We start from the raw sequence: 27,284 nt of genomic DNA, 5'->3' as shown, positions 1-27,284 counted from the left end.
ATTCGTTAGGTAGAGTCCCTCTTGTAGTTGTGTCCTCCACCTAAGAGGAGTGCCATACACCCCTACATTGTGTCCCTTAGGTGGGAGCTCACTCACCCCCTCCCTCCTGCCCTCTCCTCCTTCCCCCTCCCTCCAACTTGATTTGAGTTTTTCTCCTGTGTGGGTGTGTATTAGATCATCTACTGACTTCCTATCAGTATTGAGTACATTGCATACTTGCTTTCAGAAGAATGTTTCAACCCCGTCGGGTTAATACAAAAGATGTAAAGTCTCCATCTTTCAGAGGCTGAGTAGTATTCCATGATATGCATATACCACAGCTTGTCAATCCATTCATGAGTAGGTGGGCATTTAGGTTGTTTCCGAATCTTGGCGACTGAGGCTGTGGGTTTCTGTGGCAGCCACACGCTCTCCGACTTGGAGGATGGAAGGATGCTCCAAGATCCTGGCTTCTTCCCACAACCTCTCCCTCGGCCCCCGAGGTGCAGCTGCTGCTTCCTGTGTGTGTGTGTGTGTGTGTTAAAGTATCCATCATGTAAAATTTACCATTGCAGCCTTACTGAAGCACACAGTCTGGTGTGCTGTGTGCACGAAGAACATTCACATTGTTGTGTGACCATCACCAACTTCCATCTCCAGACTATTTCATCTTCCCAAACTGCGATGCTGTCCCCATCAAACACTAACTTCCCTCTTCCCTCTCAGCCCAGCCCCTGACAACCACCATTCCACTTTTTGTCTCCATGAATCTGACCACTCCAGGGACCTCACATAAGTGGAATCATATTTGTCCTTTGGTGTCTGACTTATCCTACTTGGCATAGTTCCTTCCAGCTTTGTCCATGTCATAGCATGTGTCAGAATTTCCTTCTTTTTTAAAGATAATATTCTATGGTATAGATGGAGCACATTTTGTCTATTCACTGTCCATGGACACTTGAGTTGTTTCCACCTTTTGACTCTGAGAAAGGTGTACACCCACCTGTTCAAGTCCCTGGAAGTGGAATTGCTGGATCATACGGTAACTCGAGAGTTTCTTTTTTGAGAACCTGTGGTGTTTTCCTTAGCAGTTGTACCATTTCACATTCCCATCAGCAATGCACAGGGTTCTGGTTTCTCCACATCCATGCCAGCACATGTTGCTTTCCATTTTTTGGATAATAGCCATCTTAATAGACATGAAATCATATTTCATTGTGGTTTTGACTTGCGTTTCCCTAATGACTAGTGGTGTTGTGTATCTTTTTAGCCCATTTGCACATCTTATTCTCGACAGCACATATGCCAGAATCGAATGTCTCCTTTGGAGAAACGTCTATTCAACTCCTTTACCCATTTTTTAATTGGGCTGTTTGAGGTTCTGTTGTTGAGTTGTGAGAGTTCTTTACATATTCTGGATCTTAATCCCTTATCTGACATAGGATTTGCAAATATTTTCTCCCATTGTGTGGATTTCCATTCTGCTGGAAGTGTTCTTCAATGTTTAGAAGTTTTAAATTTTGATGAAGTCCAGTTTATCTATTTTTTCTTTTGTTGCCTGTGCTTTTGGCATCATGTTCAAGAAAGCACTGCCAAGTCCAATGTCATGTTTTCCTCTTATGATTTCTTCTGACGTTGCTGCTTCTTGTATTAGCTATTTCTATATTCCTTAGAGTCCTCTTACATAGGAAAAAACAAACTTTATCTCTCTACTCTCATTCACAACACTCAACACACCACTTTTGACACCAGATGTGGGTTTTTCTTTCCCTATTCCTAGCAGTTCTCGAATTCTCTGCAAACGTCAACTGGGTGTCTTACAATTCAATTCAATTCTGACACTTAACTCCCCAGAATTAGCACAGACCTCGCAGGCTAAGGGCTCAGCCCCAGAAGATTGCCCTCAACTTCAGATAGCAACTGCAAGGGACGTGTCTCTAGGTTACCCCAGCTTCTGTCTGACTGGGCTACCAATTAGAAGTGCTCACAACCCCTTTCTCAGGTACAATAATTTTTTAGAGTGGCTCACAGAACCCAGGAAATCAATCAGTCTACTTACTATTGCTGATATATTACAAAGGACTTTTTAAAGGATGAGAATGGACAGCTAAACGAAAGAGGCCTGGCGTAAGGAAAGGTGTCCAGGAAGGGGCACGGCACTCCCACACCCTGTCTGGGACCTCAAGGGGCTCAGCGACACGAGGCTCCCCAACCTCGTCTTTCTGGAGTTTCATGGAGACTTCACCACCTAACCACCACTGATTAAATCATTGCCCATTGGCGATCGACTGGACTTGCAGCCCCTCTCCCCTCCCAGGAGGTCAGAGTGGTGCTGAGGGGAGCTGGGAGGGGGGCAGAGATCAAATACATACTTCTTATCATATCGCAATATTGCATCTCTGTTACCCCTTTTACCAGTTTATAATACTTCACGTTACAAGTTGCTATTCAAATTACTGGTGTGGTTTCTGTTTCCTGACTGGGCCTTGACTAATACACCAAAGTCAGTAGAAGGAAGGAAGTAATGAAGATAAGGGCAGAATTCAAGGAAATGGAAAAAAGAAAAAAATAATGTCAAAAGTAGGTTCTTTAAAAAGATCTGCAGGTTGATAAACTCACAGCTAGACTGATGAGACCGAGAGAGAGATGGTCAAGGTAAATCACCAATATGAGGCATGAAATGTCATCCTTGCAGACGCTATAGACATTAAAATGACAATAAAGGCACACAGGTGGATCCTATACTGCCCTTTGCTTTATTGCATTTTGCAGATGCTGCCTTTTTTTTTTTTTTTTTTTAACACATTGAGGGTCTGTGGCAATCCTGTATCAAGCAAATCCATCAGCACCATGTTTCCAACGGCTCAGGCTCACTTCCTGTCTCTGGGTCACATTTTGATAATTCTCCCAATATTTCAAACTTTGTTGTTGTTATTATGCCAGTAATCTGTCACCAGTAATCTCTGAGGTTACTGTTCTAATTGCTCTAGGGCACTGCGAACCACACCCATGGAAGAGGACAAATGTAGTCACAGATGTCCTATGGGTTTCCACGGCTCCATCACTTGGCCATTCCCATCTCGCTCCTTCTTCTGGGGCTTCCCTACTCCCTGAGACACAACAATATTGAAATTAGGCCATTAGTGGCCCTACACTGGCCTCTAAGTGTCTGAGTGAATGAAAGAGTCATGTGTCTCTCACTTTAAATCAAAAGCTGGAAATGATTAAGCTTAGTCAGGAAGACATGTCAAAAGCAGATCAAAAGCTCGGCTAAGTTATGAACCCAAAGGAAAAGTTACTGAAGAAAACTAAAAGTGCTGCTCCAGGCAACACATGAATGAGAGACAGTGAAGCAGCCTTACTGCTGGAGGAAGTTTGAGTGCTCTGCAGAGAAGATCAAACCAGCCACAACATTTCCTTAAGCCAAAGCCTAAATCCAGAGCAAGGCCCTGACTCTTCAATTCCATGAAAGCTGAGCAAGGTGAGGAAGCTGCAGAAGAAAAATTTGAAGCCAGCAGAGGCTGGTTCATGAGGTCTAAGGAAAGAAGCCGTTTCCATAACATAAAGTGTAAGGTGAAACAACAACTGCTAAGGTAGAAGTTACAGTCATTATCCAAAAGGTCTAATTAAGGTAACTGATTAAGGTGGTTACTCTAAGCAACGAACTTTCAGTGGAGAGAAAACAGCCTTATATCAGAAGAGGAAGCCATCTAGGCCTGTCATAAGCTAGAAGAGAGAAGTCAATGCCTGTCTTTAAAGCTTCAAAAGGAAGTCTGATTCTCTTGCTAAGGGCTAATGTAGCTAGTCACTTCAAGTTGAGGCCGCTGCTTATTTATTATTCTGAAAATCCTAGAGCCCTTGAGATTTAAGCACTGCCTGTGCTCAAGAAAAGGAAAAACAAAGCCTGGCTGATGGCACATCAGTTTATAACATGGTTTACTGAACATTTTAAACCTGCTGTTGAGACCTACTGCTCAGAAAAAAAAAAATATTCTTTTCAAAATATTACTGCAATTGACAAAGCACTTGGTCACCCAAGCACTCTGGTGGAGAGGTGCCCCTTAACACAACACCTGTTTTGCAGGCCATGTGGTAAGGAATAATTTCTACTTTCACCTCTTACTATTTTCAGAAGTTTATTTCATAAGGCCGCCGTAGATAGTGGCCTCTGCTGGATCTAGGCAAAGTAAATTAAAAAATTTTCTGGAAAGGATTTATCTTTCTCGATGCCATGAAGAGCATTTATGATTTAGAAAAGGAGGTCAAGATATCAAGAGTAACAGAAGTCTGGAAGAAGTTAACTCCAACCCTTGTGGCGGGATTGAGGGGTTCAAGACTTCAGTGGAGAGAGGAACAGTAAATGTAGTGGAAACAGCAAGAGAACCAGATTAGAAATGAAGCCCAAGGTGGGACTGAAACGTTAACCCTACAGATGCTACAGACGTTAGAAGGCTGCAATCTCAAAACAGACTTCAACAGATAAGAAGTTGCTTTAGATGGATGAGTGAAGAAAGTGGTTTCCTTGAGACAGAATCTACTCCTGGTGAAGATGGCTGTGAACCAGGTTGAAATGACCACAAACGATTGAGAATATTACATGAGCTTAGTTGACAAAGCAGCACGGGGGGTTGAGAGGATTGACTCTCAAATTTTGAAAGACGTTCTACTATGGGTAAAATGCTATCAAACAGCATCTCATGCTACAGAAAAATCTTCCATGAAAGGAAGAGTCAACCCAGGCAGCAAACTTAATCTTGGTTTTATTTTAAGAAATTGCCACAGCCACCCCAGCCTTCAGCAGCCACCACCTCATTAGCCAGCAGCCACCAACATCAAGGCAAGACCAAGATTATAACTCATTGAAGGCTCAGACGATTATTTGCATTTTATAGATCACAGTAAAATTTACTGATTTTTAAATTTTTTTTTTTTTTTTAGAGACAAGAGCTTGCTCTGTCACCCAGGCGGGAGTATAGTGGGGTTCTCATAGTACACTACAACCTAAAACTCCTGGGCTCAACTGATCCTCCTGCCCGAGGAGCTGGAACTATGTAGCCTGGCTAATTCTTTTCTTTCTTTTTTTTTTTTTTTGTACAGACAGGGTCTCACTGCATTGCTTAGGCAAACTTCTGACCCCAAGTGATCCTACTGCCCTGACCTCCCAAAGATCTGGGATTACAGGCAAAAGCCTGTAATTTAATTTAATTTTTAAATTAAGACAAATACATTAAGAATGCTTCTATACTCTTAACAGATTACAGTATAGTATGAACACAATTTTTATATGCATTAGGAAACCAAAAAATTTGTGACTCACTTTATTGCAACATTTGCTTTATTGCAGTGGTCTGGAACCAAGTCTCCAGTATCTCTGAAGTGTGCCTGTCTTATGAACTTTATGTGAAAAAGTTCAACAACTTACATGAAATGGACAAATTCCTTCAAAATACAACTTAGCAAAATCACAACCAGAAGAAGTAAAAATCTCAACGCCCCTCTCTATATATTTCAGATTGAATTTGTGATTTTAAAAAACATCCCTTTTACGAGAAGACTCCAGGTCTGAGTGGCTTCCTTTGTAGAGTCTACCAAACACTTAGGGAGAAATCACACCAATCTTATGCAGACTTTTTCACAAAAAATAGAAAGAAGGAAACACTTCCAAATTCATTTTATGAGGCCCAAACAACCCCAACCAAGACATTACCAGGACAGACTAACAAAGAAAATGCCACACCTGGCTTGGCACCTGTAGCTCAGTGGTTATGGCACTAGCCACATACACCAAGGCTAGAGGGTTCAAACTCAGCCCGGGCCTGCTAAACAACAATGACAACTGCAACCAAAAAATAGCCGGGCATTATGGCAGGCGCCTGTAGTCCCATCTACTGGGGAGGCCGAGGCAACAGAATCGCTTGAGCCCAAGAGTTTGAGGTTGCTGTGCGCTGTGCTGCTACAGCATTCTACCAAGAGTGACAAAGTGAGACTCTGTCTGGGACAAAAAAAAAAAGACAGAAAGAAAATGCCACACCAATATTCCTCGTGAGTCTACATTTGAAAATCTCTAACAAAAAACTAAGCAAACCAAATCTAGCAATATATAAAAAGGATTATATGTTATAACCAAGGAGAACCTATTCTAGGAGTGCAAAGTTAGTTTAATCTTAAAAAATTAATCATTGTAATTCACCCTATTAATAGAATAAAGAAGAAAGCAAGGATTGTCACAATAGAGACAGAAAAAGCACTTACCAAAATCAGTACCCATTCATGTTTAAAAAACTCTCAGCAAATTAAGAATAGAAGGGAGGTTCCTCAGTCTGACAAACAGTATATATGGCAAATCTAGAGTTAATGTTATAAGTTCTGGCGCAAGGCAAGGATGTCCAATCACAGCTCTAGGTGATTCTGTACTGGTAGTTCTAACCAGTGTAACAAAGCAAGAAAAAGAAATTAAGGATCAAGGTCAGAAAGAAAGAAGTAAAACTACTCATTTTCAGGTGAAATAATTATTTATTTATTTTTTTTTTTTTTTGCAGTTTTTTGGCCACGGCTGGGTTTGAACCTGCCACCTCTGGCATATGGGACCAGCGCCCTACCCCTTTGAGCCATAGGGGCTGCCCTCAGGTGAAATAATTATTTAGTTAGTAAATCCTAAGACATCTAAAAAACAAATACTAGAATAATAGATGACTTTGGTCATAGGATATAAGATTTATACACAAAAATCAATCTTATTTTTATATATTAGCAGCAAGCCATTAAAAATGAAACTAAAATATATTTTAATTTAGAATAGTGCCAAAAAACAAAAATTCTTTAGAATAAATTTAACAACATGCAAAATCCTTTTCTTGAAAAGGAAACAATGAAATTCTATAGAGATAAGGGAAATAAATAAAAGAAATATGAAAAGCCATTTAAAAATGGAAACATCACATTTAAAAAATCAAAAGACTTAATATTATTAAAATGTCGTTCTCCCCAAATTGACCTATAGATTCAACATAAATAATTGCTATACCAATAGGCATCTGCAAAAAATGTGCAACGTCTTAAGTCAACAGGAAATACAAAAGAAAATTGCAATGAAATGGCACATCACACACACTAGAATAGTTAACATTACAGAGACTGACAAGGCTAGTTACAGGTGGCTCACACCTGTGATCCTCTGGGAAGCTGAGGCAGGAGGATCCCTTAGCTCAGGTATTGGAGAACAGCCTGAGCAAGAGCAAGACCCCTTCTCTATCAAACATAGAAAAATTAGCCAGGCATTGTTCCAGGTGCCTACAGTCCCAGCTACTCGGGAGGCTGAGGCAGGAGGATCGCTTTGAGGAGTCTGAGGTTGCTGTAGGTGTGGCTGACGCCATGGTACTCTAGCTAGGATGACAGAGTGAGACTATGTCTCAAAAAACAAAGACTAACAAGGTCTTCACTTCCTAGTTCTTCCGGAATTGGGGAAAATTGGGTTGGGCCACAGAGCCCAGCCTTGTAAAACACAAGTCTGATGAAACAGTAGTATCCACAAGAAAAAGACAAACTCAAGCAACTCAATCCCAAAGGGGGCAACAGAGTTGAAAAAGACATGTCACAAAGGGAAACACTCAAATAACCAATACATACATGAAAATGTGCTCAACAGCATTAGTCATCAGGCAGATGCAGATCAAAGCCATAACGAGCTACCACTACAGAGCCACAACAATACACAATATCGCAGAGTGACAGAACCAAATGTTGGCCGGGATGCCGAGCAACTGGAACGCTCAGCCGTTGCTGGTGGGAGTGTGAAATGGAATGGTCACTTGGAAAAAAATCTGTCAGTTTCTTATAAAACTAAACATGCGCCTACCCTGTATCTACTCATAGGTATTTACACAGGAGAAATGCAAGCACTCTCCTGGCAGCTTTATCAACAGGAGAATGGCTACAAAGCTGTACCATGTTCATGCAATGAAGGCTCCTCAGCAATACGAGGGGAACAAACTGCTGGCACCTGCCACAACACCAATAGACCTCAAAAGTACTACACTGGCAAATGTATTTGTGGCAGAAAAGAAAACCATCACCATGGTTGTCCCTTGGAGAGATGAGGCAGCAATGGACTGGCAATCTTCTGTATTCTGAGGGGGTCGGGATATGCAGTGTCTGTATTTGTCAAAATTCAGAGGACGGATCACTTAACACCTGTGTCTCATGGTATATAAAGTTCATCTCAAAGGAGAAAAGAAGAACTATAAACATACACTGGACTCTACCAAATAGGAGCCAAAGTGTCCATAAGATGTTGTGAATTGATACCTGCAACTTATTTTGAAGTTTATTTAAAAAAAATAGCATGGCTTGTGGGCAGATGGGGTATGTGCTTGTGCTAAAGCAAACAGCAAACGCTCATCATAGAACCTCTAGAATCTTTCATTTTTTTCTGTATGTTTGAAAATGTGCATTGTAGAACGCAGGAAAGATTTAAGGGAGATGGAGACAAGGCAACTAAAATATAGGAAAAATGAAATGAAAGGGGTGGCAGGAAGCCCCTCCTGTTCCACCCAGCTGAGCTTCCAACCCTCCATGCGCTGCCTGATAGGGACAGGAATCCCGGTTTGCTCTCTGGCCTGTGCCGGGGTCCCTCTGTCCTCACGGGGCTGCAGGTTCTCCCATTGAGCAGCCTCTGCCGGCGAAGTTGGAAGAGGCAAACCCGCCCGCGGGGCTCCTGAAGGCCTGCACCGCCACCTGCTGGGGTAAAGCCATCGTGCACCCGATCCCCGCTTCCCTGCAGCCAGCCCCTGCTCCCTGTCAGGGCTGGGCCCCCACTGAGGTAGAACAGGGTAGAGGCACCGAGGCACAGGAGAGGCCACCTCCAGAGAACACCACTTCTGCCCACACCTCAGTGCCCGGTCCTCAGTGGAAACCCCCCACTCATAAACACACTTCGCAATGGCCCCAACCAAAAGACGGCTCCACCTGGGGTGCCCCGACCCCTTCCTTCCTCCCTGGAAACAGACAACATCAGCACGAGGCCACAGAAATATGGCCAGTGCAGGGAGCGGCGGGGCAGGCAGAGGGTCTGTCCTGAAGGGGGAGAGGCAGGAGGCAGATCTTAGAGGGCCTGGCCCACAGGAGAGAAGGGGCCATAACTCAGCTCTGCCAGGGGCAGGGGGAGTCCCCATAGCCACCCCACATCTGCAGGGAGCCCCCTGCTTCCCTCCCCCAGGGATAGTGACAGACCCTCACCCTGGCTGGGGCTCCAATTGAGGGAAGGAGGTTTTGACGTCCCCCAGCTCCAAGGGCCAGTGGAGAACACTCTGGATTCCCTAACTTGTCTCTGAGTCGGGAGCCCAAAGGTGAGAGAAACCTGGAGGCCGGTGGGAAAGGACAGCAGGCACCAGGCACAAGGGCTTCTGCGGGGGGTGGCAGAGGACCAGAAGGCACCGGGCAAATCACACGGGGGCTCCCCACACCCCTGTCGGGAGACTCAGGACCCTGAAAGACAGGAAGGAATGGGGCTCCCACTGCTGCCATGACTATGCTGGGCTCCTGGGGACTGAGCTGCCCAAAACTCAGGCCATCTCAAGTCCACCCTTGGCCTGACCAATAGCACTAAACCTCCACCAGCAGCCTCCAGACTCAGTCAGGCAAGTGTTCCCACAGACGGCAGCCCTAGGGCTGGGCAGGGCATGGGCATCCCTGCTGGGTCCACCCAGCCATCAGAGTCCCTCCGTCCTCCACTGCAGGGACGGGGGTGGGGGGCTGGGCACAGACAGGCACATGGGGGCAGGCAGAGGTTGCACACACACACTCCCACCCCCACCTCCTTCCTCAGGCCTCCCTGCATCTCCTGCTACTGATCATTCTCAGTAGCCACAGGGCATTGTGGCCCCACCATACTGAGAATAAAATCAAGGCCTCATCAGGGCCTCCCCAGAGGGCACCACTGGGCCCCACCTTTCCCACCAGTCTCACCCATGCCTTTCTCCTCTAACTATGCTCCAGCCCCTTGGGCCTCCCCCGGGGTTCAACCTCAGGGCCTTTGCATTTACTGTTCCCTTTGCCTAGAGGTGCTTTCCCTGGATTTTGGCCTGGTCGGGTCCTTCAAGTCATTCAAGCTGCAGCTCAGTTTTACCCCTTGGTGGGGCATCTCTTATCCCATCAACACACATCCCTAGTGAAAATCACATCATCCCTTGTCAGCTTCTTCTAAAATCATTCATCAATTTGCTCCTTTGAGATCCAGGACTAACTCTTTCATCACAGGCCGAGAGCCCAGGAGAGTGTGGCTCATGGCAAGACTCAGCAAACATTCACTGCATGAGCTAGAATGACCTGTGTCTGATGGGACAGCTCGAAGTGAATCAAAGCAGAGGACGCAGCAGAGGTCATGGATGGCTCACCCCCAATGGGGAAGAGTAGAGAAGTGGCATCCTGGGCAGGGGCTCCTGCCCCTTGCACCCCCGTGGCCCCTGGCACCCATCTGCCCAGCAGATTGACCAGAGAGCTCCTTCAGGTCCCCCTGGCAATGTCCCAGGGCTGACACCTCTTCCCTGGTCCCACAGGATGTGTTGCTGTGTTTATTCAGCTTTGTTCAACTCAAGAGTTTCCTTATTTGGGGAAAAAAACAAAAAGAGGGAGATGAGTCTGTGGATGAGAGATACAGGGGCCTGTCCCCACCCCCTCAGAGGGCACCTCCCTGAGCAGAGCTCAAGGTGTGGCCTGGGGCCCAACCCAGTTCTCCAAACTCAGCAACTTGTTAAGAGATCTCCCTGCCCCCACGTGCCTGTCTGTGCCCATCCCCCACAGCCCCCAGCAGCCTCGCCAGCCCTGCCCTGGGCTCCAGGACCCCTTAGAGGCCCCAATCAGGTGGGCTTGAGCCCCAGAACTGACCAGTGCCCTGGACAGTGGGAGGCCCCTGGGGAGCACATGAAGCCAGGCAGATGTGCAGCTTGGCACTGGGCAAGGACAGCTTTGAAGGTGTCTGGCCACTCCCTGTGGTTATGGGGAAGGGTATGAAGAAAGGTGGGGGAGGCGGGCAGGGAGTTTCTGTGATGGAGGGGGCGCTACAGTAGGGATAAACCATTCTGAGGGTAGTGGGGACAGATGACCACACAGGAAATGAGGAGGCCAGGTGGAGGAGTTCCTAGCCACCAAGGGGTGTGGCAGTGCCAGCGGCAGGCTTTCCGGTTTGGGGGGTGGGACAGAGGACAGACAAAAGGCTGCAAATAAGACCTCCATTTGGAACGTGATGGATTTGAGATGAAAATACAAATACAGCTATCCAATAGAGGTCCGAAAGGAGGGCTGAGTCCTGGGGGTGGGGACACAGAGCCAGGCGAGGGCCACCTGGGTCCAGGGGCCACACCTCCCTCTCACACACTCAAGGGGGTCTCGGGCACCCCTGCCATCACTGAGCCAGGCCCCAGGACATAGCTGCAGAGTGAGAGGGGACCTCATACAGCACCTGAGAACGTGAGCTGCAGTCAGTCTGCAGAGACAGAAAAAAAAAAAAAAGTCCTGCTTCAGAATCTCTCCAAACCCAGTCCTTTGGGGTATTTATGGAAGCCTCCTCACATAAGCACGATTGATTAAATCATTGGCCAGTGGTGATGGGTTTAACCTCAGCCCCTCTCCCCTAACAAGATGGGGGGAGTGGGAGGAAAGTCTCTAATCCTGCCTGATCTTTCCCGTGAGCAGTCCCCACCCTGAAGGCACCTAGGGCTGCCAGCCATCAGTCAATGCATTAGCATACATACACGAAGACATCACTTTGGAATTCCGAGGATACATTTCACAGTATCACAGTCGGGCTCTCTCAGCCTAGCCTCCTTGGAGTGCAGCCCTCCCCCTGCCTGATTGGTTTGAGCCTGGTTTACTTCTCAGCCTTCCCCTCCACCCTGGGCTCCCATCCTGCCAACAGTCTCCTTTGCCACTCTGGTCATTTGCAAGATTTTACTTTTTTTTTTTTTTTTTTTATTGTTGGGGATTCATTGAGGGTACAATAAGCCAGGTTAAGATTTTACATTTATTGATGTGATTTTGTGCCTTGTAGTCCCATGAGGGTGAGGACTGTGTCTGGTTTTGCTCTCCATTGTACCTCAGTGATGAGCCACAAGCGCACCCATTTGTTGAATGAACGAATGAATGAACGAACAAATGAATGACAAGCCAGGGGAGTTTATGTGTGCAATGTCGAGGTCAAAGGTTACTGGGTTGACCATGTGGGTGAGGGTAGGTGAGGGGTGGGGAGGGAGGCAGAACTGTCCCCTGCAGGGATGGGGTGGGGGGCCAGGGAGGAAGGTGTGGGGGTGCTGCACAGGGGTGACAAGCTGCCCCCAGAGCATCAGGCAGCAGAAAAAAGCTGGCAACCACAGAGCCCACTTCCTCTGGGAGGCCAGCTACCATTTCTGGGAGAGGCCAGGGGAGTTTGATCAGCTGCTGAGTCAGTCCCAGTGGAATCCGCCTGGTGGGAAGGGCTTAGGGCACAGGGGTTTGGGAGGTGGCTGCAGGACAAAGGCTTATATCCAGATCAGGAGGGGACACCAGGGATGAGCACCTCTGAGCAGGAAGCAGACAGAGGCACTGATGGCAGAAGCTGAAAAAAAGAATGAGGCTTCCTGAGAGGGACAGCTGAGCAGTGGGGCACAGCCTCAGACACTAAGCCCCCATGCCCAGTCTCGCACGTAGGCCTAGGAGCCACACCATTGAGAACAGGAGGGGCCCCTGTGCAGTGGACCTCAGGAGGCCCCAGGCTGACCTTTGCCATCAGCCCATAAGGACCCCGACGGGGTTTCCTGGGACAGAATGCACATCCAGCCATAAGCCTGGTCAGGCCCAACCAGGACTGTCCTGCTCCTCCCTGTCACCCATGAGAGCCAGCCCGGATGTGAGCCCAGACACAGTCGGACCTGTCCCTTCACCAAATCCAAAGTTTAACTCAAACTGGATCGAAGACCTAAACTCAAGAGCTAAAGCTGCTAACGTCTTAGAAGAAACAAAGGGAAAAGCTTCGTGATATTGGATTCAGCATGATTTCTTGGATCTGACACCCAAAGCACAGGCAACAAACGAACAAACAGACAAACGGGACTTCGTCAAAATTAAAAACGTTGGCGGTGCCTGTGGCTCAAAGGAGTAGTGCACTGGCCCCATATGCCAGAGGTGGCAGGTTCAAACCCAGCCCCGGCCACAGAAAAAAAAAAAAAAGAAAGAAAGAAAAAAAGAAAATGCTTAGAAAAATTCTTAAAAAAAAAGAAAAGCAAAATTAAAAACGTTTGTACATCGAAGGACACCAACTGCTGGGTGAAAGGGCAGCTGTGAAATGGAAGCAAGCTGTCCAGCACACAAAGGGTCAATGCTCGGAGCGCACACACATCCCCTAACACCGCAACAAAAAGCCAAACCATCCAAATAAAAACTGGGTAAAGGGCCTAAACAGACATTTCTCTGGGAAGATAGAAAAAGGGCAATCAACACAGGAAAGGGCGCTCAACACCACTGACATTAGGAAAACACAAACTAAAGCCACCGTGGCAGGCCATCTCACAGAGGCCAGGAAGACACGCAGAGGGAACTAGCAGCCACACCGCAGGGTCAGAGCAGGCCAGCGAGGGGTCAGCACAGGAAGCCATGCTGTGCACCCACACAGCAGGTGGATGGGGCCCCCAAAACTCATGTCCACCTAGAGCCTGTGAACGTGGCCTCTTTGGAAAAGGAGTCTGTACAGATGTCATACGTTAAGGATCCTGAGATATGGTCATCCTGGATTACCCAGGTGGTAATGGCAAGGAGATGAGGGACACAGGATGACATCTATGATGACAGAGATGGAGATCAGAGGGATGTGGCTCCAAGGCAAGGAACACCAGGGACTACTGGGGGCCCCAGAAGCAGCGAGATAGGCCTAGAACACATTATTCCTCCCCAGAGAGGCCAAAGGCAGGGCAGTGACCCGTCCAGGCCAGGGGACTCAGAGACAATCTGAGGACTAAGGGGCCTCCCACGGGGCCTCCTGCTCCCTGCCCACCCGTGACACAGGGCCTACCCTCAGGGGAGCTGAGCCCCATGGAGTGAGGGCAGAAGTCCAGTGACAAGGTGGCCAGACCCCTCCAGGACACCAACGCCCACGACATGACCGTGCAGAGCCGCCCGCCTCTCCTGCCCACAGCTCACCCACCCGGCCTGTTCCCTCCCTCCCCCGGCCCAGCTGAGCGGCGTGACGGCTCTCCAGTGGAAAGTTCCCTTCTTGGAGACTCTCTTGCTGCTGAAACACAAGCTCTTGGAACAAGATAAAACTGCTTAATTTATAAAAGCCACAGGCCAATCCAGAACCAAAAAAAAAGCCCCAACCTTTGGCTGGAAGGAGCGGCCTTCCATGCCTCAGCGACCAGTCACCGCTTTGTGACTCATGCCAGCCCTGCTGACAAGCCCTCTGGCATCTTCCCGGGAAGGGCTGCAGCCCCCGCCCCCCAGTCCACAAACCATGGGGGGACGTGAGCAGAGCTAAGGGCCCCTGTGGGCTCCTTTCACCAAGGCTGCTGGACCACTACGGACTCATCAAGACAGCACTCACCTCTCTCATCACCCCTTCCTGGTAGCCTGAGCTGGACACGCCCCAAATGCCAGCCCAGTGGCCCACAGTCCAAGCAACATCCACAGCCATGTGTGGAGATCAGCAGGGCAATGTTTGCCGGGCAGGCCCCTGTCCACACGTGCACAGCCAGAGCACTGGTGGGGACCGATGCAGCTGTCACAGCGCCTCTAGGTGAGACAAGTGGGCAGAAGCCACATGCCCAGTGAGAAGGAAGAAGCCCCTCCAGATGCAACAGTCCACAAAACTCAGGATAGGCTGGAAAGTCCCCTGGGGGTGGGCGGAGGCTGCTTCACAGCCATGCTGATTGCACGTCCCCAGTTGGCAGAATAGGTAACTTGCTCAAGGTCACCCAGAATGAACAGGATGGGAACTTGCTTCCCAGGGACTGATTAAGATCTCAGTTACGGTGAAAGACCAAGGTTAAGGTCTGACCAGGATGAGAAACATGTTAAGGAAACAGTCAAGGGATTTTCATTTTCATTCTATCACAACCAGTTCACAACTGAGTTTTGGGAAAAAATGATAAAAATTTTCTGATGAAAACATCCAAATAAGGATGTCATAGAGAGTGGCAATCCTTCACTAAGGCACACCATGCGGGGAGGGAGGTCCCCACTCCATCCCTGGCTGCACCATCCTCAGCTGAGGGCAGCAGGGATCACAGACACAGAGCTGGCTGTCCCAAAGGCTGTTTTGTTAAGCTCTTGAGAAGCCTGTGTTTGGTTAGCCTATAAGGTTCAAAACGCTGACAACACTTGTGAATCTCCAGGGAACCCCTCTTAACTCCCTCCCCTTTGTGCTGGCTCTCGGATACCCAGGTTGTCACTCATCTGAGCCTTGGCTTGCTCATCTAAGAAGTAAAGGTTGGGCCCGAGGCTCCCCAAGGACCCCGCCAGCCAGGCCAACGGAGTGATGTCCTCCTGGGGCTGGTGGCTGTGGTGGCAGCAGGTCCCACTCTGGTCTGCCCAGGGTGTGTGCTAGAGGTGGTCACTCTAAGGACCACTCTACCTGCCCAGGCCCAGTGAGGGGCTCTGTACCCATCTAGCCCAGCTGGCCCAGGTCCCTGAGCTTACATAGACAAGATGAAGTTCCACCACTGGCTGTGCCTTCTACCCGTCCCCATGTCTGCCCCACACCTCACCGTGTTGTCCACCTGCAGCGCCCCCTGTGTGTGCCCAATGACACAACACACATGCCGGTCAGCAGGACCCTGAGTGGCTCCCCTCTCAATGGCTGCCCTATCAGTCCTGACGTCACTTCAAGATGTGGCCTGGGAGCAGGAGCCACCCGAGGGGACCATCCTGCACAGATGCCATTGAGATGGGCCTCTCTCCCCTCAGGAACCACCCACAACACACATAGTGGCAACCCAAAGACTAGGACCCATGTCACTTGTTGGATGACATTCTTAGCCTTGCTACAACCCACAGGTCACCGCAGAACACCTGAGGCCTGGAGTGTGGCTCAGCCCACCAAGTCCCCGATCTGGAGGGTGTGCCGTGCACGGCAGGCTCTGACTCATGGTCATTCCCGTGATGGTGCCAGCCAGGGGAGACGGCCGCCGAGGTGCACCACGTGTGCATGAGGGAAGGCGGAGGTCTGGCCAGGGTTGACTACTGGAGGGGAAGCCTCCTTTCTCTTCATTTTTCAAGTCACGTCCCCGACCCATGCATCTGTGCCCACTCCAAGGAGGCTCCCAACGCGAATGGCCACACGTGTACACATGTTCACACACGTGCACACTTTCAGACACACCCGACTCCTCTGAGTGCCGGGAGCTTCCACCTCTATAATCAACTGCCTGCCAGGAAGGCACAGAAATGCTATTTCAGGGAGGAGTCCGGGCCGGCCTTGAAGACAGACTTTGGCTGGCAGCAAAATAACAAACCGCACAGCGGACAAACAAACCACTGGCTGGTGCCCTGCGCAGCCCGAGCACCGCCGCCCCAGACCTGAGTGCCAGAGGCAGGTCCCCCAAGCCCTTCCCCAGAGCCCAGGGCTCAGCATTTTCATGGTTCTCAGGGGCTTAAGAGGCAGAGTGGCACATGGGGCAAAGGGGTGAGTAATAGCCAGGGGAGGAAAGCAGAGTTTAAATAAAAGCCAGACTTAGCAGAGGTTAGATTTCAGAACAGCAGTCTGTCCCATGAACCCAGAACAGTCGAAAAGAAATGTTTCTACGAACATGAGTAAAAGCGACTGTTGGGTGCGATTTCCCTGGGCAGAGATGGAGCCCTGAGTTCAGGGCTGGGGAAGAGGGCTGGGTGCCTACCTGAGATCCGGTCCCTCTCCATTCCTACGGATATATTTAGCAGCAGGCAGGCGTCCCGGCGTCCCCTTTCTCACCCCCGTCGCCCCCCCCTTTCTGCCTCCTCCTCCTCCTCCTCCAAAAACACTCTTTGTCTGGTCTAATTTCTTCAATCTGTTGCAATCACGAATGCATCCAAATTACCACATTTCCATGTGCTGATCATATGTTTGTGCTCCAAACTGAAGTAGCATTGTCTCTTCGAAATGGGAGGAAAAAGGGAGCAAAGTAGAGAAATTCAAAAAGAAGAGGCAGGGGAGAGGGCCAGAGGTGGCCGAGGAGTCAGCACTGGCCGTGGCTTGTCTCTGTGAGGAGGCTCCAGAGGTCCAGCGGCTTCCGGCAGCCCCCTCTCCCCACCTCCTCCAGCTCCCGCCGCCGCCAGAGTCTTGCTGCTCCTTTTTAATATCCACTTGGAGATGCTTAACTTAGCCTCTTGGAAACCAACTCACAGAGTCAAATTCCTGGCGACTTCCAAAGTCTTTCATTTTCCCCATCCCGCGATGCTACGATTGCCTTGGCTTTAAGCGTTTAAAAAGCCCAGTTCCCGCGTGCCTGCCTCCCTGGCCTCCGCCCGCACTGCCTGGCCCAGCCTGGCCCTTCCTTCATCCGGACCCCGACTCTGCTGGGCGGTAGGGGTGACAGTGTCCCAGGCAGGCAGTCCCAGAGACGGATGAGCACCTGCCCAGGGGGATCCCTGTGAAGCCTGTCCCCTTAGCCTGGGGTAACAGAGGCAGCTGCTGTCCCGGCTCAAGCTGAGAGGGAGAGCAGGATGAGGACTTCCTGGAAGATTCCTGCCACACACTCATGAGTCAGTAGTCCCAGACTGTCCCCTGGGAGGGAGCAAGTCTTCTTGCCACCGACCTCCCCAGATTCTGCACCTCCCTGGGAACACTGGGCCCAGCTGGAGGGGGGGTGTCAGTGCTCTTTCCCTCTGTTCGCCTGGGGCCTCTTGGGGCTGCTCACCTGGCAGCCTGGAGGCTCCCAGCGGCACCTGGTCAGAGTCCAGGCTGGGCCCTGGGCTTGGCAGAGCAGGGCGGGGCTGCAGTGTATGTGCATGTGTGTGTGGGGTGCTCACTCCACCTCAAGGCTTCATTCAAATCGGAGACAGAGACAGGTTCTGTCTGTCCAACCCTGTTTAAAGAAAATGTGTATTCATGCCAACATTTAGAACTCAAGACGATTTCCCTGAGAACTCCAGTTTTCAGCTTCTCTTCAAAAGGGGAAGGTGTGTGGCCACACCAGAGAAACGGTCCCGCCTGGCCACATGGGGCTGGCTTGAAGACTGCTGTACCCTTCAGATGAAACACTCAGTTTCTGGTTTGTTCTGGTCCCTAAGGCCTCTTTATGGATTTGCATTACTTGCCCAGACCCCTTGGAGGCCTCTGAGTTTATAACCTCTGCCCCAGGGGCTCAGGTGACTTACATATGACCATCATGCACAGCTCCCAGCTAGAGGACAGAGCGAAAGGCCCTAAAACGCCACTGCAGGCTGCAGGCCCCATGCCCTCCCTGCCTGGGACAGAACCTCAAACGAGCTCTCCTAAGCAGAAAGGGAATCTTCCTGGGGAGTGGGGAGACAGTTTCCAGCCTTCTGGGAGACAGCAAACAGCAGCCACCCTCTCCCAAATTGCCTAGAGGATGGCCCCAGTGGCCAAAGCAGCCTGAGTGGGCCAGGAAGAGGGGGACAGTGTCTGCTGAGGTGGGGCACCTGGAGGCTCTCAGCTCCTGCAGTGGCTGATTAATGGCCCAAAAAATATCACAGCCCAATCCCTAGAGCCTGTAAATGTGACCTTGTTTGGAAAAGGGGACTCTGCAAATGTGATTAAGTGAAGGATCTTGAGGTGGGAGATTATCCTGGGTTAGCCAGGTGGGTCCTGAAGGCCACTGCAGGTGCACAAGGGAAACAGAGACTGATGTAACTCAGGGGAGAAGGCCAGGCGAAGACAGTGCTTGGGGAGTGTGAAGACGCCAGCCTTGAAGGTAGGAGTGATGCGGCCACAAGCCAAGGACAGTGGCTGCCACCAGAAGCTGGAGGAGGCAGACTCCACCCTACCCCTGACACCCACCCCCCCCAGAGGGACACGTCCTGCCAACATCTCAATTTCCAATGTGGGGCCTCCAGAACTGTGAGAGGATAAATCTGTGTCCTTGAGACCTTCCCAAGCTGTGGTAATCTGTCACAGCTGCTACAGGAGACTAACGCAGGTTCCATAGACTAAGACGCCACTGCTCGCTGGGGTCGCCTTCTGTTACTTCACTTCTTTCTAAAACACTATGTTAAACCAACCACCAGCAATGCTTGACTCAGAGCAGTGGGACTCACAGAGGTTTCTTGGTCTGTTTATTTAATCTCTTTCCCTCTTTTGAAATAATATTTTTGATCATTTTTTCTGATTATAAATGTAATATCTGTTCATTGTGTTGAGTTTAGAAACTACAGAAAAAGCACAAAGAAGAAACCTCATTAATCCAGTGATGCCTGTGGCTCCAGTGGGTAGGGTGCCAGCCCCATATACCGAGAGTGGTGGGTTCGAACCTGGCCCCGGCCCAACTGCAACAAAAGAAATAGCCAGGCATTGTGGTGGGCACCTATAGTCCCAGCTACTTGGAGGCTGAGGCAAGAGAATCACCTAAGCCCAGGATTTGGAGGTTGCTGTGAGCTATAATGCCACGGCACTGTACTGAGGGTGATAAGTAGACTGTCTCTAAAAAAAAAAAGAAAGAAAGAAACTTCGTTTATCCCATGTGAGATTCTCCAACTCCCTGCCGTGGCAGGCAGACCTGCGGGGGCTTCTGACCCAGGCCAGCGAGCAGCAGTGGGGCTGGGCCGAATCTGGCAGCCATGGCCTTGGCAGGCTCGCCACCTGCCACCTGCTGTGTCCTGTGCTCAGCCATGGGTGCTGTGGCTGTGGTGGGCACAGTTGCTAAGGGCCACTTGATCCCTGGTTTTACACAGCATGGTTGGGACCAAGGCCATTTCCCTGCTATGCCCAAAGCTACAAGCACACTGGCTCCAGCAGGGATAATTTGAAACTGAATGTCTGGCAGCACCAAGTGGCTCCACCAAGGCCTGCACCAGTGGTGAGCCAGCCTGGAGGTGGGTAAGGCCAGGCCACAGCTGGGTGGGGGAGGAGGACACTAAGTCCCCACCACTCGCAGTGTGCCAGCCTCGGTACACGCACCAAGGGGGGCACTCTCCAGAGCAGGCCAGACTCGGGTCCCTGCAGGGGGTTCCCCTTCGGTTTTCCCTCCTGAGGAACTTGAAGGCGGCTTCTGTGGTCATGTAAAACTTCATCCCTGCCCCACATTCGTGAGGCACCTGAGCACATTAAACACAGGGAGTAGTCCTGCTCCTTTAACCCAGCTTTGCCCAAATTGGAGCAGGGGTGCTGCTCTGAGCAGGCAGGACCCTCAGGGCCACAGCTCTGGGAATGTCTGGCTTCACCAGCCCCCAGGCCCAGCTCCTGGCCACCCCAGCCTGCCCACATCCTAGAGTGGGCACTGTCACCAAACACCCCCTTCCAGACAGTTCTCAGGGTGGTATCTCCATCCTTCACCCCCCACAGACCCCGTGGTCACTTTCTTGGAGACGTCACCATCACCAGTTCGAAGCTCCTCTGAATTGCAGGGTGGGGGCTCTGCGGGCACAGGGCCTGGCAGGGTACGGAAGAAGAGGGGCCTAGGGGGAGAGACAGGAGACAACCATTCTTCACTCTCTCCAGCTGGCTCTGAGAACCGCTCCTTTTTCAGGGCTCAGTTGGATGCTTCCTCTGTTAGGAAGCGCTCCTAGGGCACCACCTCCCCTCCCACCCTGCTCCAGAATGCAGCCCAGAGCTCTAGGACAACCCCGAAATTTATACTCCAAACTGACAATGTCTGCCCACCACACCCTGCTGCTAGGTGAGACAGAAGTAAAAGGAATGGCTCGCTTCTCTGCCCCCACCTGCGGCTCACAGTGGGGGCTGTGTTCGGCTCAGCCCCTGGGCACACCACCCTGATAGCTTCTGCCTACAACCCCCTTTGTGAAACACATCTTCATTGCCCCAGGCCTGGCTGGGGAGGACAAGGGCCAGGTGTCCCCCAGCATGGCCTGAGCTCACTCTGCCAGGCCAGGAGGCCATGGGGCTGTTCCGGCAGCTAGCAAAGGAGGAGGTCCTCCCGTGATTGTCCAGGGCAAAAGGGGCCTCGAGAAAAGGGGTTCTCAGGCCCGCACCCTTTTATCCTTAGGCAAAGGCCCTGTGAGGAGTTGTGGAGAAGGACTCTGGCTAAAAGGACACTTCCTGAGCTCGAGGCTCAGACTTTCTCCCACCTGCCACGGCCCCCTGCCATAGTACAGGTGCTAGTGAATCCCCCATGCTGACCACCGAGCTATAGACAGATGCTGCTTCGAACCTTTCGCTTCACAAAATGACAGTTCCGCTGCTTTCCTGGCCATCCCTGGACTCAGCCACTGAAGTTTGCTCCCCTGAATTAAACATGATGGAGCTCAGTCCCAGCCAGCCTCCTGCCCCTGTACCTGCCAGCAGAGCTGGCCAAGACCCTCCAGGCCGGCCCCAGCCTCGGCCAGCTGCATTCCTCTCCGGAATCTTCTCTCCACTTTTTATTGTGCCTCAAGCTTCGGCTGTTCCTAAATAAATACAACCCAGCTTCTCGCTGCCCTTGGGGCCGCTGCAGGGTTTACTGGTGCAAACGGCCTGCCTGGGCCTATTGCTTTGGGAGCCCTTCCAGGTCAGTGTGGAAGGAAACCAAGAGGATGGAGAAGCGGCCCCGACGGCCGAATTCCACCACTAACGGCCCTTGCGCTCAGCCATCCATCCCGGCTGCAGCCCGCCTGGAGCCGGAGCGGGAGCTCCATTCGCAAAGGGGGCCCCCAACAGCCTGTCAGAACAAGGGAGGTCTGGGGGAACAGAGGCTGGAGTGTTTTGCAGAGGGCCGTGGCGTTTAAGCTTTGCCCCAGTAGATGTAAAACTCCAAGAGTGGGTAACTTCTCCATGGACACCTCCATTCTGCCCACTTAGTAGGCGCCCAACAGTTGTTTGCTGGACGAACAAGGAAATATGAACATCTAGCATGAAGGTTATCCAAACCAGCACTGCCCCACAGAACGTTCTGCAATGATGTAAATGTTCTGTAGCTGCCGTGGTCAACGTGGTAGCCACGTGTGGTGCTGGGCACTTGCAATGTGACGGTGCTACCAAGCACAGGGTTTTCATTTATGTGCCTGGATCCTGCCCATTATCCAGACCCTCCCTGCGGCCTTCCCCTCCTCTCTGGAGACACTGCACTCTCCACTGATCTCTTCCCCAGAAGGTAAACTCAGAGGAAGGCTACTCTCTAGCCAAGGCAAAAGAAGGCTGATGTTCCTACTCAAAATGAGTGTTTTTGGCCGAGCATAGTGGCTCACTCCTACAATCCAGCATTTTGGGAGGCCGAGGCAGGAGGATCATTCGAGGCCAGGATCACCTGGGCAACAAAGGGAGACCCTAGCTCCACAAAAAGTAGCAAAAACTTAGCCAGGCATGGTGCTTATAATCCCAGCACTTTGAGCCAGGAGTGCGAGATTGCAGTGAGCACTGATCTTGCCACTGCACTCCAGCCCAGGTGATAGGCAGTAGCTCAAAATAAAGGAAAAAAGAAAGCAGGTTTTTGGCTGATTCTTCTAAGCTGCTCCTATCAAGGTCACTTCAACAACATGCACTGACCACCCGCTGTGTGCCCCTCAACATCCCAGCCTAGTTCACAGATGTGGGGGACACAGAAATAACCCAAGGCCAGCCTGATATAAAAGATTATGGCAGGGGGTCTTGCTGGGACCAGGGGCATGACAGAGCCTGCTTCCCAAAGAGCAAGCCCCAGAGGTGGCTCCAGAGTGACCCACCACAGAGGCCAAGCACTGGAGCAAGAAGCACAGCGGCTGGAGGCTGGAGAGGGGAGTCAGGCCCCGGCCGGGAAGTATATGATGAACCCCCATGCAGGGCTCAGAGAGGATGGGGTTGGGGAAGTGCTCAGGGCTCTGTAAGTGAGAGGATCAAGAATGGTCCTTATCATGGGGAGGGATCCCCGTGGCCCTGGCACAGAGGGGGACCTGGGAATGACGCCTGAACAGTGACTGTGGCAGGGAGGAACCTACTGTGGGGAGACAGGCTGGGGATGAGGGAACCCACTGGTCCAAGGAGGGACAGCAGAGGCTGGACCAGGACATGGACGAGACCACAGGCAGCCCATCCCGGGGCCATCTGGGGGGAGGCAAAGTTCATGAGATCTTGGCAGTCTGTTGAGCTGGGATGCTGAGGTGGCAGAGGACAAGGTCAACTCTGAGATCTCTTGGCTGCATATCTGGGTGGGTGGCCAGGCTGACATCAGAGGAACAGAGGCGGGTGGTGTCAGTGGGTGGCAGAGGAAGTAAAGAGCCAGGGTGTCCTTGGGCAGCAAAGATGATAGTGGTCTCTTCTGAGACTACCGTCCCTGCATTAGGCACACCTGCCCACACAACCAGCCATGGGCACCTGGTCATGCAACCCAGCAGGGACAGGCAGGACAGGCCCTGCCCTTTCAGCACTTTCTGTCTCCTGGAGATGGTGGCAGTTAGACAACTAGTCACAGACAAGGGTCAGGAGCAGCAGACTTGGAACATACTGGGTGGGACCCTGAGAAGAGCCTTCCTTGCAGAGAGCAGGGGGCGCTGGTGCAAGGGGAGGGCAGGGCGGGAGCACCAGCCCGAGGGCAGAGAGAGCCCTCTGGACCTTTCTGTGCAGGTGACCCCCTGCAAGGGCAGTGACAACTGAGACCCCAGTGTTTGATGGAGACCCTTCTGTGGGTGGGGCATCCTCTGTCCACAATACCCGGGGAGGAGGGTATATTGGTCTCTCTGTGGCTGCTCTAACAAATTGCCATAAATGGGGGGGGGGGACCTGAAAACAAAAGATATCGATTCCCCACAATTCTAGAGGTCAGATCCGAACTGAAGGTGCTACAGGGCCCCGCTGCATCCAGAGGCTCCAGAGAAGGGTCCTTCCCTGGCTCTGCCCCAGCATCGCAGGCTGCAGCGCGCTGCTCCATTCTGCCTCATCTTCACGTGGCCCACCCCCAGGGGCCTGTGCCCTCTCCTCCTCTTATGAGATGTCCTTGGGGCCACCCTCATGCAGAATGATCTCACCTCGAGACCCTAAACTACTCACATCTGCAAAGACCCTATTTCCAAATCCCAGGTCACATTCTAAGGTTCTTGGTAGACATGAATTTTGGGGGGACACTGTTCAGCTTGGCACAGAGAACATGGCAGTGGGGCTGGGGACGTGGCCACACACCTCAGAGCTGTTGGTAGAAAAGAGATCAGGACCCAGCAGCACACTGGATGCCGGGCAGGAGGAGAAGCCGCCCGGCCAGAAGGATCCCAGCCGGGGACGGAGGGTCAGGCACACCTGCGGGGACATGTTCCTGGACATGTGGGAACAAGGGCAGAGGTTGGCCAGAGGCTGCGGCCTGGGAGACGACTGCCCAGTGGACTGCTGAGACACAGGAAGTGGGCAGACCTGGGAGAACAGACTGCAAAGCCACTCGGGAGGGCATGGGGGCAGTTGCTAGGAGGGCCGAGCGGTGCATCTGCGTGGCCTGCCGACCCACCTGGGGACACAACTACGGGCCCACTCAGGACACACTGACAGGTGCTCCCAGCAGTGTCTGTAACAGAAAACCCACCATGATGCCACCACCAGGGGTAGATGGACTCTGCCTCTTCATACAGAGAAGTCACAATCAATGCAGCAAAGATCTACGTACACACATCTCACAGCCACCACGCTGTGTGAACAAGCAAAGAGCAGCCACTGACCCCCCGTGGGACACCTGCTACGCCTTATTGGTGGTACACATGATGAGACACAGACTCTCAGACACATAACCGCAAGGCACAACACACCTGACCAGGACCACATCCAAATTCAGGTGAGTGGCGGCCACCTCGGTAGAAGTGAGGTCACCTGGGGCTTTGGCTACACCTGTAACATCTCATTTTTTAAGTGGGGTGGGGGCACAGAGGTGTTCTGTTATTTTATTCTTAATATTTTCATAAGTCTAACGACTCTACTAAAAAATATAAAGAGAGGCCAGGCACAGTGGCTCACTCCTATAATCCCTACACGCTGGGAGGCCAACACAGGTGGATTGCCTGAGCTCAGGAGTTCAAGACCAGCCTGAGAAGAGCAAGAGCAAGATTCCATCTCTATTAGAGAAAATTAGTTAGGCATGGGGGTGTGTGCCTACAGTCTCAGTTACCAGGAGGCTGAGGCAGAAAGATCCCTTGAGTCCAAGAGTTTGAGGTTACAATGAGATCAAACAGCCTCAGGAGCCCTGCATGCCCACATGCAGTCCCACGTCACTGACATGCTATGTACACGCCACCCCCACTCCTAGTGAGCTAGGCTGACCCCACTTCACTCTAGCTGCAGTAACACAGCAAGACTGTCATGAAATGTAATGGGATGGGATGGGATGATGAGATGGGATGGAATAGAACAGAATAGAAATATTCGCATATTTCTATTTCTCCATTTGAAAGCAATTAAGCTGGTCACAAGGTTGACCATGGGCATCATGTGAGCTAGGGACTGTGGCTCCTGTCGTCTGTGGCCGAAGTCCTAAACAGCCTCAAGAAGAACTTTTGCTCCTCTGGGGAGCAGATGGGGTGCAGAGCCCTAGACACAAGAGACAAGCCAGCATGTATGACAAAGAAGCCAGACTGGGTGGGTAGGACGGGGGCTCCAAATGGGGATTCAGAACTGGGAGGCTCGAGAGGCTGGGGGTCCAGGGGAGAAGCTCTGCCTGAACCTAGGTCTTAGGAACAGGGAGGCCAGACAGAGACTGATGCCCAGGAGACAAGGAAAGGGTGTCTGGGCTGGAGCCCGCAGAGGCTTGCGGAGGGAGGATTCCGCGTGTCAGCAGGCAGACCCATGCAAACCTAGATCACCGGCTTGCAGCTTTGGGCTTCAGCAAATTACGCCTTAGGCTTCCAAGCTGAGCTGTGGTCACAGCTGCCAAGTGCTGACGGCACAGAACCGGCCAGTCTGAGCACAGGAAGCACCAGCCGGAGGAGGCTGTGTCCATGCAGCCCCCGGGTGCCAGCCTCCCGAGACCTCACCCCCCCAAACCACCAGAGCCCCTCTCCACCCATCCCACACCAGGCTGGCCATTGATAGGGAGGGAGATGGAGGGGTAAACACCTTGCCGAGGTGAGGCGGCCAGAGAAAAGGTCCCCAGAAACACAGAAGCAGCTCAGCCGACCAGTGGTTAGTGACCCAACATGGTTGCGGTGGGTGGAGCCCCTCTTAACCGCGGTGCTGAATCATTCAGCTGCCTCCCAGGCCTCCAGCTGGAGCATCACCCTCCTCTTCCCACACCCAGTCCCATCCTGCACCACAAGGGGCCTCACAGGCCCTGCACACCCACATGAGGTCCCACATAACTGACATGCTATGTACACACCACCCCTTCCACCCCCACTCCTTGAAAAGAGCCACCCCCGCCACTTGCAGGCCTGGGGGCACAGCCTCTGGAGGATGGACCGAAACAGAGTTTTGTGCTGGCCTTGCAGGAGTAGGCCCAGGAACATTTTCTGGGGTCCCAGGTAGCCAGCCCAAATTAGAATGGTTCAATTCATAGCCACGTAGATATGAAATGGAAATTAATTAAAAGTAAATAAATTCTATGCAAATGAATGAATGAAATTAAGTTAAAAATGTACACTTCGAGTGGGCAACAGACTCACTGACTAGAAACCCACAGTCACAGAAAGTTCCCCGGCCAGGGTCCCCTTCCTCAGGTCTGAAGGCAGCCCTGGCTCACAGGCCCTCCATTTGTGTGCATTTCACTCCACGACCCCCTTTAATTTCTGTCTCCTCTCAAATGGCTGCTCCATGAGGGCTCAGTCCCTGCCTGCCTGTCAGCTGGGGTCCCCAGCTGGCCCAAGCACATAACACAGAGATGAGCTCTGCCCATCTCTGCTCTGCTCAGAGCTCCTCATCTCCTAGGGATGTTGAGTCCTTTCATCCCTGTGACCCAATTATCTTCTCTGAATAGAGGCCACCAGACAAGCACACAGCCCCCAGCCTGGCCACTGGACAGCCAAGAGGCAGCAAGGTGGACTCCAGTAACACAGGGGCTTGTAAAGGCCACACTGGGGTTGGAAAGGTCAGAGACACCAGTGGGGACAGGCCCAGCCCCCAGGCGCCCAGGGATCCCCGGCCCCTAGGTCCCTTCCCTGTCCAGGCTGGACCCATGGTTGGTCACATCCCTTCCACACCTATGAACAGTAACTCCTGCCCCAGAGCTCTGATTGGGGAGTGCCTTTTTCCTCTCCTCACCAGTTAGTGTGAAAATTTTTTAACACACAGAAAAATTACAATCCGCTCATTTAATCCA

General features: G+C 51.4%; 1 protein-coding gene across 3 annotated transcripts in view; it reads right to left on the bottom strand.

Annotated features, from left to right (window-relative positions):
- Window positions 1-27,284, bottom strand: part of SEPTIN9 (septin 9) — a 170,967-nt gene that overhangs the window by 124,742 nt on the left and 18,941 nt on the right. Inside the window, exon 1 of one of the 3 annotated variants that reach the window (XM_053567613.1) lies at window positions 16,833-17,806. The exons of the other annotated variants lie outside the window; for them this stretch is intronic. Coding sequence (XP_053423588.1) covers window positions 16,833-16,854 — 22 coding nt within the window. The 5' untranslated portion in view covers window positions 16,855-17,806. Of the gene's footprint in view, window positions 1-16,832; window positions 17,807-27,284 lie in introns of those variants that run through there. 3 annotated transcript variants of the gene reach the window in all.

This window comes from Nycticebus coucang, chromosome 18 (assembly GCF_027406575.1).
Source record: "Nycticebus coucang isolate mNycCou1 chromosome 18, mNycCou1.pri, whole genome shotgun sequence".
Classification (NCBI taxonomy): domain Eukaryota; kingdom Metazoa; phylum Chordata; class Mammalia; order Primates; family Lorisidae; genus Nycticebus; species Nycticebus coucang.
The sequence above is the reverse complement of the archived record's forward strand: the minus strand, read 5'-3'. Positions and strand labels throughout refer to the sequence as shown.